Raw genomic sequence first — 13106 nt, forward strand, 5'->3', positions numbered from 1 at the left:
TCCGCGTCCGGGGCTTTGAGTGGCCCCAAAGCAGAGTGGCCCCAAAGCTCCTGTGCCTGCACCTCTGCCAGTTACCTGTTGACCCCCACAGACCGTAGAGGGCAGTGGCCACTGAATCTCCTCCCACTTCCCGCCGCCAGCTACCGGCCTGCGAGGGTGATCAGGCACCCGAGGCACGAGGGAACCCGGACAGGCGGAGGATGATGGGGTCGCTTGGCGCGGGGCAGGGGCCAGGAGCCCGGAAGCGGGCGAACGGCCACGAGGTAGGGCCCTCGGGGTTTGGGTGCCTCAGGCAGGGCGCGAGAGAGGAGTTTAACGAGGCCTCACGCTCTGAGAGAGTGTCCGGGGCACAGAGGGTGCGGAGACGCGTGCCGCGAGGGCCGCAGGGGGGAAGGGGCGGCCTGGGGCCGGGCGTGTGCGCGCATGCGCGAGGCAGGGGCCGAGGCGGGAGACCAGAGCCTCGCGAGAACTCTCAGCTGGGCGGTTGGCGAAGGCGTTGGGAGGAGGCGCTGCGGCGGGGAGGGCGCGTGTCCCTCAGAGGTGGGGGTGGAGGCGGAGCTGTGGCCCTGGTGGTTTGGAGCCGTGAGAGCGGTGAGTGTGGGGCCTGCCCGCCTGGCGTCTTCTCCCCAGATTCCCCGGGGAGGCAGGGGTGCTCCCCAGACTCCCCCGGAGGCCGACCCGCCAGCCTCATTCTTGAGTGCAGAGCCCGAAACCCCCCAAGCCCCAAATACGCGGGAACCCTCCACAGCGCTCCCTGCTGCGCTCCAAAATGACACCCCAGCCCCCCTGTACGTAACACACATATTCTAGTATGACTTGCACCCCACTATCGAATGTCAGGGGCCACCACACCCCGGTGTTGGCCCTCCATCCTCACAGGACCTCACTCCCGTCCTCTGCCTGTCCGGGTCCCCCTGCTCTGGGGCATGCATCCAGGGCTTCCCAGGGAGGAGAAAGTGCCCTCCGCGTCAAAGACACCAAAGCAAGCACAGGAAGTAAGAGATACTTCTCTGGACCCCCAAACAGAGAAGCTAAGAGCCTGAAGCCCAGGGGAGCGAAGGGAGAGGGGGAAGCTGGCTCCCCGCTGAACAGGGAGCTGGAGGTGGGGCTCCATCCTGGGACTCCAGGATCATGACCTGAGCAGAAGGCAGACCCTTAACAGACTGAGCCCCCACGTGTCCCTAACCAGAGCAAAATCAACAAAATTTTATTTTGACTGTTGCAAGTACTTGAAAGGCAGGGCTCTGGAGACACCTGTGGGTCTCGGCCTGCTGAGTCCAGAACGTATGTGCTGTGTGACTGCCCCAGTCAGCACATGACTGGGGTACTTAAAAACAAGATGTGTTTCTCACAGTAGGACACTCTGAGTAACTTCCTGAGGCTGGGAAGTCTCAAAGCTTCATACAGGTCCCGTGTGTGGTGAGAGCCTGATTTCTGATTCACAGACAGGCCTCTTCTCACTGTGTCCTTCACAGGGTGGAGGGAGCAAGGGAGCTCCCTGGGGCCTGTGTCTTAAGGGCATTAATGGCATTCATCAGGGCTCCATCCTCATGACCTAATGGGGCTAGGATTTCAACATACAAACCTGGGGAGGCAAGGAGGACACGGACGTTCAGGTTACAGCAATGTCTCAAGGTAAATGTTTGATTTCACCGAACTTGTTTCATCATCTAAAAGAAACTGGACACTACTTGTACCCATTTCTGAGGTGATTAGAATATTTCAACTGACGGAACACAGTAACGGTCCGATAAATACAGGAAAGGAACATGGAAGTTAAGTGCTGACGGAAGCTCACATGTCTTAGTTTTCGTCTGCCAAAGCAAGAATTGCACTGAACTAAGTTAAACAGGCAAGGAAGACTCCATGCAAGGAGGTCAGTCTGAGCTCAGTTCTGCTGAAACAAAGGGTGGGAGGGTGTGTGAGGGCTGAGTGAGACAATGGGAGTGCCCTGGAGGACTGTAGAGGGGAGGTGGACCTGTAGAACACATTGAGTAACTTGCTGAAGTTTGTTCCTGTGGTTCTGCAATCAGGCCATGTGTGCTTGCTGGTTGTTGCCTGTTAGAAGCTAGCTCCTGCCCTCCCACAGAGACTGGGAATAGGGGTGCTATCTTCCTTGAGGATTACATTATTTCAAAGGATGGCTCCCAGGTCCTTGCTAAAGACAGTTTGGAATTACAAAAGAGGAAAGAGGCTTGGAAAAAGAGCTACTTATGTTTTAAACAGAGAAAGGACCAACAAGCACATGAGAAAATGTTCCATATCACTTGCCATCAGGGAAATACAAATCAAAACCACAATGAGATACCACCTCACACCAGTGAGAATGGGGAAAATTAACAAGGCAGGAAACCACAAATGTTGGAGAGGATGTGGAGAAAGGGGAACCCTCCTGCACTGTCGGTGGGAATGTGAACTGGTGCAGCCACTCTGGAAAACTGTGTGGAGGTTCCTCAAAGAGTTAAAAATAGATCTGCCCTACGACCCAGCAATTGCACTGCTGGGGTTATACTCCAAAGATACAGATGCAATGAAATGCCGGGAGTGCACCCCAATGTTTATAGCAGCCATGTCCACAATAGGCAGACTGTGGAAGGAGCCTCGGTGTCCATTAAAAGATGAATGGATAAAGAAGATGTGGTTTATGTATACAATGGTTATTACTCAGCCATTAGAAACGACAAATACCCACCATCTGCTTTGACGTGGATGGAACTGGAGGGTATTATGCTGAGTGAAGTAAGTCAATCGGAGAAGGACAAACATTATATGTTCTCATTCATTTGGGGAATATAAATAATAGTGAAAGGGAATATAAGGGAAGGGAGAAGAAATGGGTAGGAAATATCAGAAAGGGAAACAGAACATAAAGACTCCTAACTGGGAAACGAACTCAGGGTGGTGGAAGGGGAGGAGAGCGGGGGGTGTGGGTGAATGGGTGACGGGCACTGAGGGGGGCACTTGACGGGATGAGCACTGGGTGTTATTCTGTATGTTGGCAAATTGAACACCAATAAAAAATAAATTTATTATTTAAAAAAAAAACACAAAAGAGTCCATTTAGCCAAAGCAGTTTTAAAAAAGAAAAAGCAAGGCTAGAGATACCACAATCCTGGACTTCAAGTTATATTGCAAAGCTATCATGAAACAGTTTGGTACTGACACAAAAATAAACACGTGGATCAATAGAACAAATAGAAAACCCAAAAATAAACCCACCACTATATCATGTATTAATCTTTAACAAAGGAGAGAAGACTATCCAATGGGAAAAAGTTTCTTCAACAAATAGTATTGGAAGCACTGGTCAGCTACATGTGAAAGAATGAAACTGGAACACAGTCTTTCACCATCACCAAAATACATTTGAAATGTATTAAAGACCTAAATGTGAGACTTGAAACCATAAAAATCCTCGAAGAGAGCACAGGCAGTAAAGTCTCTGACATCAGCTACCACAACATGTTTCTAGATATGTCTCCTGAGGCAAAATAAAAGCAAAAATAAACTATTGGGACTACATCAAAAGATAAAGCTTCTGCACAGTGAAGGAAACAATCAACAAAACTAAAAGGTAATTATGGTATGGCAATGGATATTTGCAAATGACAAATCCAATAAAAGGTTAGTATCCAAAATATATAAAGAACTGATACAACTTAACACCCAAAAAACAAATCATCCAATTGAAAAATGGGCAGAACACATGAGCAAACATTTCCCCAGAGAAGACATCCAGCTTGCCAACAGACCCATGAGAAGATGCTCAACATCACTTATTATCAGGGAAATGCAAATCAAAACTACAGTGAGATAACACCTCACACTTAGAATGGCTAAAATCAGTAACACAAGAAACAATAGGTATTGGTGAGGATGTGGAGAAAGGGGAACCCTCCCACTGTTGGTGGGAGTGTAAACTGGTTCAGCCACTTTGGAAAACAATATGGAGGTGCCTCAAAAAGTTAAAAATAGAACTATCCTTTGATTCATCAATTGCACTACTAAGTATTTACTCAAATGATATAAGAGCACTAATTCAGAGGTGTACATTGCACCCCAATGTTTATAGAAGCATTATCTATAATAGCCAAAATAGAAAGAACCCAAACGTTCAACAACTGATGAATGGATAATGAAGAAGTGATATATATATCCATCCATATATATGGAGATAAATATATCCTGGAATATTACTCAGCCATAAAGAATGAAATCTAGCCATTAGCAATGATAGGGATGGAGCTAGAGAGTATTGCGCTAAGTGAAATAAATCAGTCAGAGAAAGACAAATATATTTATTTGAAAGAGAGAGCACAGGGGGAGGAGCAGAAAGAGAAGGATAAACAAACTGCACTGAACCTGATGCGGGGCTGGATCTTAGGATCCTAAGATCATGACCCAAGCTGAAACCTAGAGTCAGGTGCTCAACTGACTGAGCCACCTAGTGGCTCTCCTGTGTGAAATTTAAGAAACAACACAAATAAGCAAAGGGGAAAACAGAAGCAAACCAAGAAACAGACTATAGAGAACAAACAGGGTTACTGGAGGGGAGGGGAATGGGTTAAATGGGTGATGGAGATTAAGGAGAGCAGTTGTGATGAGTACTGGTTGTTTGTATACAATTGTTGAATCACTATATTATACACCTGAAATTAATATCACACTGGATATGTTAGTATGTTAACTAACTGGAATTTAAATAAACACTTAAAAAATAAAAATGTAATTATCAGAATAATCCAGTAATTATACTACTGGTATTTACTCAAAATGAAAAATTTAATTTAAAAAGATATATTCACATTGTGTTGATTGCAGCTTATTTACCATAGCCAGCTTATGGGAACAGTCCAAGTGTCCATTGATAAATAAATGGATAAAGAAGATGTAAGATATATATAGAGAGATATATACATAGATATAGAGATATATATCTTCTAGATGTGATATATCACATCTTTATATATATGATGGTATATTACTTAGATATAAAAAAGAATGAAATCTGGGATCCCTGGGTGGCGCAGCGGTTTAGCGCCTGCATTTGGCCCAGGGTGTGATCCTGGAGACCCGGGATCGAATCCCATGTCAGGCTCCCAGTGCATGGAGCTTGCTTCTCCCTCTGCCTATGTCTCTGCCTCTCTCTCTCTCTGTGTGTGTGACTATCATAAATAAATAAAAATTTAAAAAAAAAGAATGAAATCTGGCCATTTGCAATGACATGGAAAAAGCTAGAGAATATAATGCTAGGTGAAATAAGAGAAAGACAAATACCATATGATCTCACTCATATGTGGAATTTAAAAAGCAAAACAAATGAGCAACAACAAAAAAGACCAAACTAAAAGAGACTTAACTATAGGCAACAAACTGGTGGTTGCCAGAGGGGAGGTGACTGGGGAGAAGGGTGAAATAGACAACAGAGATTAAGAGTACACTTACCATAATGAGCACTGCATAATGTATAGAATCCTGAATCACTATATTGTATACCTGAAACTAATATAACACTGTATGTTAATTGTACTGTAATTTAAAAATAAATAATATGGGCAGCCCGGGTGGGTCAGCGGTTTAGCACCACCTTCAACCCAGGGCCTGATCCTGGAGACTGGGGATCAAGTCCCACGTCAGGCTCCCTGCATGGAGCCTACTTCTCCCTCTGCCTGTGTCTCTGCCTCTCTCTCTCTCTCTCTCTCTCTCTCTCTCTGTGTGTCTCTCATGAATAAATAAATAAAAGCTTTAAAAAAAAATTTTAAAAGAGGATGCTTGGGTGGCTCAGAGGTTGAGCGTCTGCCTTCGGCTCAGGCCGTGATCCTAGGGTCTGGGATCAAGTCCCGCATCAGGCTCCTTGCAGGGAGCCTGCTTCTCTCTCTCCCTATGTCTCTGCTTCTCTCTCTTGGTCTCTCATGAATAAAATCTTAAAAAAATAATAATAATTTTTAAAAAGAAACTGCTAAGGCTTTCCAAAGTGTTTGTATCATTTTGTATTCCCACTGGTAATTGATGAGACTTTTGCTTTGCATCTTCTCCAATATTATGTGTTGTCAGTTATTTTTGTGTGTATTTTGAGGTATCTCAGTTTGTTTTATTTGTACTTCACTGATGACTTATGATGTTGAGAAGTTTTTCCTGTGCTTTTTGTTAATATTTTACTTTTTTAAGAGCAGTTTTAGGTTCATGGCAAAATTGAGGAAAGGTGTATTGATTTTCCATATACCCACAACCTGCACGCGTGTGTAGCTTTCCTTATACCGCTCCCTCACCAGGGTATGATGTTTGTTAAAATTAGTAAATCTACACCTAAACATCATTATTATCCAAAGTCCATGGTTTACATTGGGACTCACTTTTGTTGTTAAACATTCTGTGGGGTTGGACAAATATATAATTACATGTATCCATCATTATAGTGTCTATACAGAGTAGTCACTGCCCTAAAAATCCTCCAGGCTCCATATATTCATTCCTTTTCCCTCTACCCCCAAGCCCTGGGAACCACTGATCTTTTTATACTATATATGTATGATGTTACTTTTTCTTGAGTGTCATATAGTTGGAATCATATAGTACGTAGCCTTTCCAGATTGGCCTCTTTCACTTAGCATTATGCATGTAAGGTTTTTCCATGTCTTTCCATAGCTTTATACCTCATTTCTTTTTAGCACTGAATAATATTCTGTTTTCTGGATATATTATAGTATAATTATCCATTTATCTACTAAAAGATATCCTGGTTGCTTATAAGTTTTGGAAATTCTAAGTAAAGCTGCTGTAAGCATCCCTGTGCAGGTTTTTGTATGGACATAAGTTTTCAACTCCTTTATATAAATACCAAGGACTGTAATTGCTGGACTGTATGGTAAGAGTATGTTTAGTTTTGTAGAAAACTGCAACTCTCTTCCATTCCAAAGTGGCTACATGTTTTGCATTCCCACCAGCGATGAATGAGAGTTTCTGTTGCTCTATATACTGGCCACATTTGGTGTCATTAGTGTTAATGGATTTTGGCCATTCTGATAGATGTGTAGTGGTACCTCGTTTCTTAAATTTACATTTACTGAATAATATATGATATGGAGCATATTTTTCATATGCTTGTGTGGCATCTTTATGCCTTCTATGGGAAGCTGTATGTTAAGGACTTTGGTCCATTTTAAAATCAGTTTTCTGTGCTTTTTGTCAATATGTACTTCTTCCCCTCTCCAGATTTAATATATATAATTGACTTAAAACATTGAATAAGTTTAAGATGTACAGTGTGATAATTTACACACAATAAATTTAGCTAACACAACTAAAACAATAAATTTAGTTAACACATACATCATCTCATTTTTTTTTTTTATTTATCCATTCATGAGAGAGAGAGAGAGAGCGAGAGGCAGAGACACAGGCAGAGGGAGAAGCAGGCTCCATGCAGGGAACCCGACGTGGGACTCAGTCCCCAGTCTCCAGGATCATGCCCTGGGCTGAAGGCGGCACTTAACCGCTGAGCCACCTGGGCTACCCTCATGATGGTATTTTTTGATGAACAGTAATTTTATATTTTGATGAAGCCCCTTTTTATAGTTTGTAATTTTTTCATTCACTTTAGGAAATTTCTGTGTGCTACAAGGCCACAAAGATAGTCTCCTATCTATTTTTTTGTATTTTATAGTTTAGCTTTTATGCTTAGGTCTAGATGCCCTTCTTCCTCCATCCTTTGAAATCCTAATCTTATGCCCTTCTGTGGAATTTCTAAAGCTTCTTTTGCTTTTTGCCTTGAAATGGTAAGGGTAGTTATTTTAAATTTTGCTCCTGATAATTGCACCCTAAGTGTAAGGACTGCCAGATAATTATATGCAGAAAATAGGAATAGCTGTCTCCCCAGGATGTTATTTTTTTCCTGAGAGGATTTATTTTCTTATATCAGTCACCTGTAGGCATTTGCAATATGGGATACCTTCATCTGGTATCAAAGATTGAAATTTGAAATTGAGCTGCAATTCCTGGGAAGGCCAATCTCCTCCATAGTCATCATTATTTATAAGGTGAGGTTTAAAAATAATGTCTCCCCTTTCTGGCCCTGAATTTTAGCTCTCTCCCTGGTAGCTGCAAGAATTTAAGTCAAGTTTTCAAGATCACACAGACAGTAGTAGAGCTGGGAATTGATAGATAGTCCACTTCAGATTCTGGATTATTAATAGCCTACAATGCGGCCCATACCATGAAGGAAGGGTTTTATTTGTTATGTTTCCTATTATACACCTACACTTAATATGTCACTTAATAAAAGTTCAGCATGTATTTGTGAAATATAAGAATGAATCTGTTCCCACTAGCAATGTTATTAATGGAGGTACTTTCAATCTTGCTAATTGTTGAGTGGCATTTTGGGTTTATAGCTGTGATGTCATTTTCCATACCATTTTGTCTTTTTGCTGATGGTAATTATTTTTTTGTATTATTTTTTAAATTAGTGTTTTTGATAATAATTGGAAAAGGTCAGATTTACCTGGAAACTTGCATCAATAACTTACTGATATTTGTTTTGTGCTTGAAGTTTTATATATACTAGAAACTCAGGAATACCAAGTAAGGATATAGGGATAAAAATCTCAAATATTTCAAATGCTTATTGTTTCTTTTTGTCATCCCTTACGCTTGATTAGAAAATGAAACAATTTAAATTTAAGTAAATTACTTGTCTAAAATTTACATTTTGTTATAAACTTAATTTATTTTTGTAAAATCTTTACTCCCTCCATAGAGCTGAAGAATGGATTTCTCATGGTTTTACAAATTTATGGCTCTTCTGTGGAAGAATTTTATTTTAAAAGTAAGTTGAGCTATCTATAAGATTTTTTGCAATAGCTAAGAGACCACAGTGGAAAATGTCTTACAGCCTGATCCCTGCATTTCAATTTATATTGTTATATTCTTCTCAATTCTATGGCTGGGGTTATCTCTTCCAAATATGAAGAGTCCTTACAGAGTGAAATAATAGCAGAATGACATGTAGAAAGGAATGAAAAGATGGTCCAGGAAATTACTGCTATTATAGAGTGAAGCTGTTCTTTTTTGTTATCTATATATCTTCTCTTAAGAAGTGTTGTTAATATAAAACAATTAAGCGTTTGCAGAGTTAATGGACTCATAGGACAATTAACATAATCTTTTTGTTTCCATCTCCTAGAGACGACGATTGATGGCATTATTTATGGAATTCGTCCTAACATTAATATTTGCTGGTACACTTTTGTTAACACGCAAGCTTTTGATTATAAGGAACTATGGGCCTTTCAATTACTCTCTTCAGCCTGTTGATGAGTTGCCTGCATTCCTTGAAGTGCCCATGATTTTTCCTGGTGCATGGGAACTGGCTTTTGTGCCTTCCAAAAGTGTTGTGGTGAAGGGTATCGTTGAACTTGTGAAAAGGGATTTACAGTATAATTTCTCAGGTTAGAAATAGAAGTTTTTTTAAAAAAATGTATTATTAAATTGAGTTTCAGTGAAGACATATGTATAACCTTTTAATTGGGCATTTATCTGCCAACTAAAGATTGTAGGATATATCCTTATTACCAGATAGTAACCTCCTAGGTATACTATTATAGATTTTGTTAAACTTGAGAGTTAAATTCATATAAAGTGTTTTCTCCTAGAGACTAAAACAAGTAGCAATATTTAAAAATTATATGATCAATTTATATTATTTTAGGTTATTATCCAATTCTATGATACTGTGTTCCTCGTTTCTCATTGTGCTTCTTAAACCTGGGTAAGTATAACCCCAGTGCTATATGATGGTGTGCCAGAGGAACATAGAGGCACACAGCATAAGCATGAGCTTATGTGTATCCAAAGAGGCTTAAGTTTTCTTCTGGATAGTTGTTAGAATACTGACAGAGTGACTTGATTCCATCAAAGTCTGGTTTTGAGCTTCTTCGTGAGGACTGTATTTTAGTTTTGTCTTTACAACTGCAGCTTACCCCTTGTCCTAGGGTGTGGCTCTTCTAGTGTGTCAGCTGCAAAGCTGGAGTATTTATGAAGGCTCCACTACCTTTGTGGGGCTTGAACTCTATTCTTTGGTTCATCAATATTGTCCACCTACTGAAATCCCTGCTTAGCAGTGTAGCCTGCCACCTGCTGTTATTTTCTTGGTTTCATGGCTTGAACCTAGGCATCATCAGTTAAGGGGTTGGCTGGTGACTAGGGGTTGACTTACAAGTCAATTTTCCACTTCTCTGCTGTTTTCTTCTCTCTGGAACTTTTCAAGTTCTAGCCATTTTGACAGCCCAAACTCTCACCTTTTTTCTTCAGCTCAGTAAGTCTGCAGCTTTCTGCAAACACTTTCAGGCAAAATATCAGGGTGAATATAGCACTTACCCTGTGCTTCTCCCTTTTTCAAGGTTTGCAGCTTTGTAGTTATTCATTGTAGCATTATTTACAATTAACCAACATATAGTAGCAACCAAAGTGTCCATCAACAGATGGACACATAGAGAAAATGTGATTATTCAGTCATAAAAAAGAAGGAAATCCTGTCATTTGTAACAATATGTATGTTTGGAGGACATCATGCTAAGTGAAATAAGCTGGACACAGAAAGATGCTGTATAATCTCACTTATATGTGTTATCTAAAAATGTTGAGCTCACAGAAGCAGAGAGTAGAATCATGGTTTCAGAAAAAAAAGAATCATAGTTTCATGGTTTCTGGAGCTGGGGATGGGTGGGGAAAATGGGGAGTTATTGGTCAAGTTGTATGAACTTTCAGTTATAAAGACAAATAAGTCCTGGCAATCTAATGTACATGGTGACTATAGTTAACAATACTGTATATTAAATGTATTCAGAGACTAGATCTTGTAGTGTTCTCAAATAAAAAAGATGGTAACTATGTAAGGTGATAGATGTGTTAATTAACCTGATTTTGGTAATCATTTCATAATATATGCATATATTAAAACATGTTGTGTACCTTAAAATCATGTTATACAACCTACATATGTATACTTTTAATTTGTGAGTGATACCTCAATAACTCTGGGCAGATAATTTTAAAGGTAAAATAAGTGGTAACTGTGTGGTCATGGATACATTAATTAGCTTGATTGTGGCAGTCATTTTATAGTGTACACATACATCAAACCATCATGTTTTGCACCTTAAATACACACAATTTTTATATGTCATGAACTTCAATAAAGCTGGGGAAAAATAAAGTCACCCCAGATAATAAATGAAAATAAATAAATAATAAACTTCCCTGCAGTTCCATTTTCTGAGAAATCTAGGCAAACACATGTTTTAGCCTCATAAAGTCCTCACAAATCTCTCCTCCCTTTATCTCTCATACTCCTGCTTGAGTAGTAAATACCTTCCTTGAAGCTTACCACTACAGCGTGGCAATTACAAAGCGTCATGGAGATTTCCCACAACATTTAGTGGTTAAGGGAAAGAGATTGGGAGGTTTCCTGAGACATAAAGGATGCATGGGTGGCACGGATGACAGTGGTTATGCTCAGATGCGGAAGTCGGGGTTACCCGCCCCAAAGTGTGCCTGACTACCTGCTTGTACACACTTCACTTCGTTCACAGCGTACTTTCAATATTAGGTTCTATTTCCAGCTGTGTTCCTATGTTGTTTTGTTTTGTTATGTTTAATGTAGACTTTGTTTTTCCAGCTTTAATCATTTGAATTCTCTTAAGGACTTTGTTTCCTCTTGCTTCTGCTCATTTTGTGTAGGTGCAAATCTGATTCCAGTCCCTGAAATCCTACTTACAGCTTTGTCCCTGCTGTAATATCCCAGCTGTGCCCACCCTGAGAAAAGTGCAGCATAGTTGGGATTTCCCAACTATAGAAAAAATAATGATTATGACACATAATCACCTCAAATATTAAACTTGTGAAGTTTCATTCTTCAACTTCTGAGGATTTTTTATTCATATATTAAAGATTCCCATCTTCTAGGACTTTGAATAGATTGCATGGATCAATTTTGTTATTTCCTTCCAAGGTGGAACTTTAAAAACACATTGGAAATATCCCTCTTCCTTAGTTTATTTCAGTATGCAGTTATTATAATAATTATATTTTAAACTTGTGATAAAAGTTTTAAAACTCTTAAACATTTTATGTACTCCTAATATCCATTTTTGTTATGCCAATGTTTGAGCAACAATGTTTTATAATTTATATTTTGATAGACTTTCACCCATGTAAATCATTTCCCCATCCTATAGATAGAAAAGGCAGTCAGATACTTTGCCTTTATGTGGGCAACTCACATTCGATTTTTTCTCTCTACAGTTCAAGGCTTTTCTTCAGAAAGAAAATTTGAAGAGTATGTTAAGCAAGAGAATAACTCTAAAAAAGTGTTGGTTGGTATTATTTTTGACCACAAGTTCCAAAATAGTAATGATCCCCTGCCATTTAAGGTAAGAAGGTTTTATGTAGAACCTCGTAAGTGTACTTCCAGTTTCTGAGGCTTAATCAAGTAGAGGCATAATTATTTCATTCATTAAGTCAGGAGACTGCAGCTTACCCAAAACCATGCTGCTTGTACATAGTAGAGCAGAGATTTTTTTTCTTAAGATTTTATTTATTCATGAGAGACGCAGAGAGAGAGAGAGGCAGAGACACAGGCAGAGGGAGAAGCAGGCTCCATGTAGGGAGCCTGACGTGGGATTCGATCCCAGGTCTTCAGGATCACACCCTGGGCTGAAGGCGGCACTAAACCGCTGAGCTACCCAGGCTGCCTGTAGAGCAGAGATTTAAATCCAAATCTAGCTAATCTCTGTGTCTGTGCATCTATATAGCCAGAGCTTTATGTTGATGGGGAAAGAATTAAATTCACCACATACTAGGTTTAGTTCTTATAGATCAGAAGCATAGGAGACGTTGACCTTTACCACTGTATCTGATAAGGCAGCTGCCTCCGGCTCTGTGCGTGATAGTGAAGTAAATGCACATTTCACAGGTCAAAAGACCTGAGGTATTAAAGCATGTAACACAACATGAAAAGGTTCCTCTTTCTTTTGGCTGAATCTCATCATTTTTCTCCAAAATCTAAATCTAGAAAACAGTGCTAAGGTTAGTCAAGCAGAATCAGAATT

The 13106-nt window shown here is 40.2% G+C and overlaps 1 protein-coding gene across 1 annotated transcript in view; it reads left to right on the forward strand.

The window, feature by feature from the left end:
• Positions 1–203: 203 nt before the first annotated feature.
• Positions 204–13106, forward strand: part of LOC140639190 (phospholipid-transporting ATPase ABCA3-like) — a 136316-nt gene continuing 123413 nt past the window's right edge. The window contains exons 1-3 of the mRNA XM_072837688.1: positions 204–591; positions 8756–8824; positions 12301–12428. Of these exons, the coding sequence (XP_072693789.1) occupies positions 204–591; positions 8756–8824; positions 12301–12428 (585 nt within the window). The remainder of the gene's footprint in view (positions 592–8755; positions 8825–12300; positions 12429–13106) is intronic.

The sequence above is a fragment of the Canis lupus genome, chromosome 8 (genome assembly GCF_048164855.1).
Source record: "Canis lupus baileyi chromosome 8, mCanLup2.hap1, whole genome shotgun sequence".
NCBI lineage: Eukaryota > Metazoa > Chordata > Mammalia > Carnivora > Canidae > Canis > Canis lupus.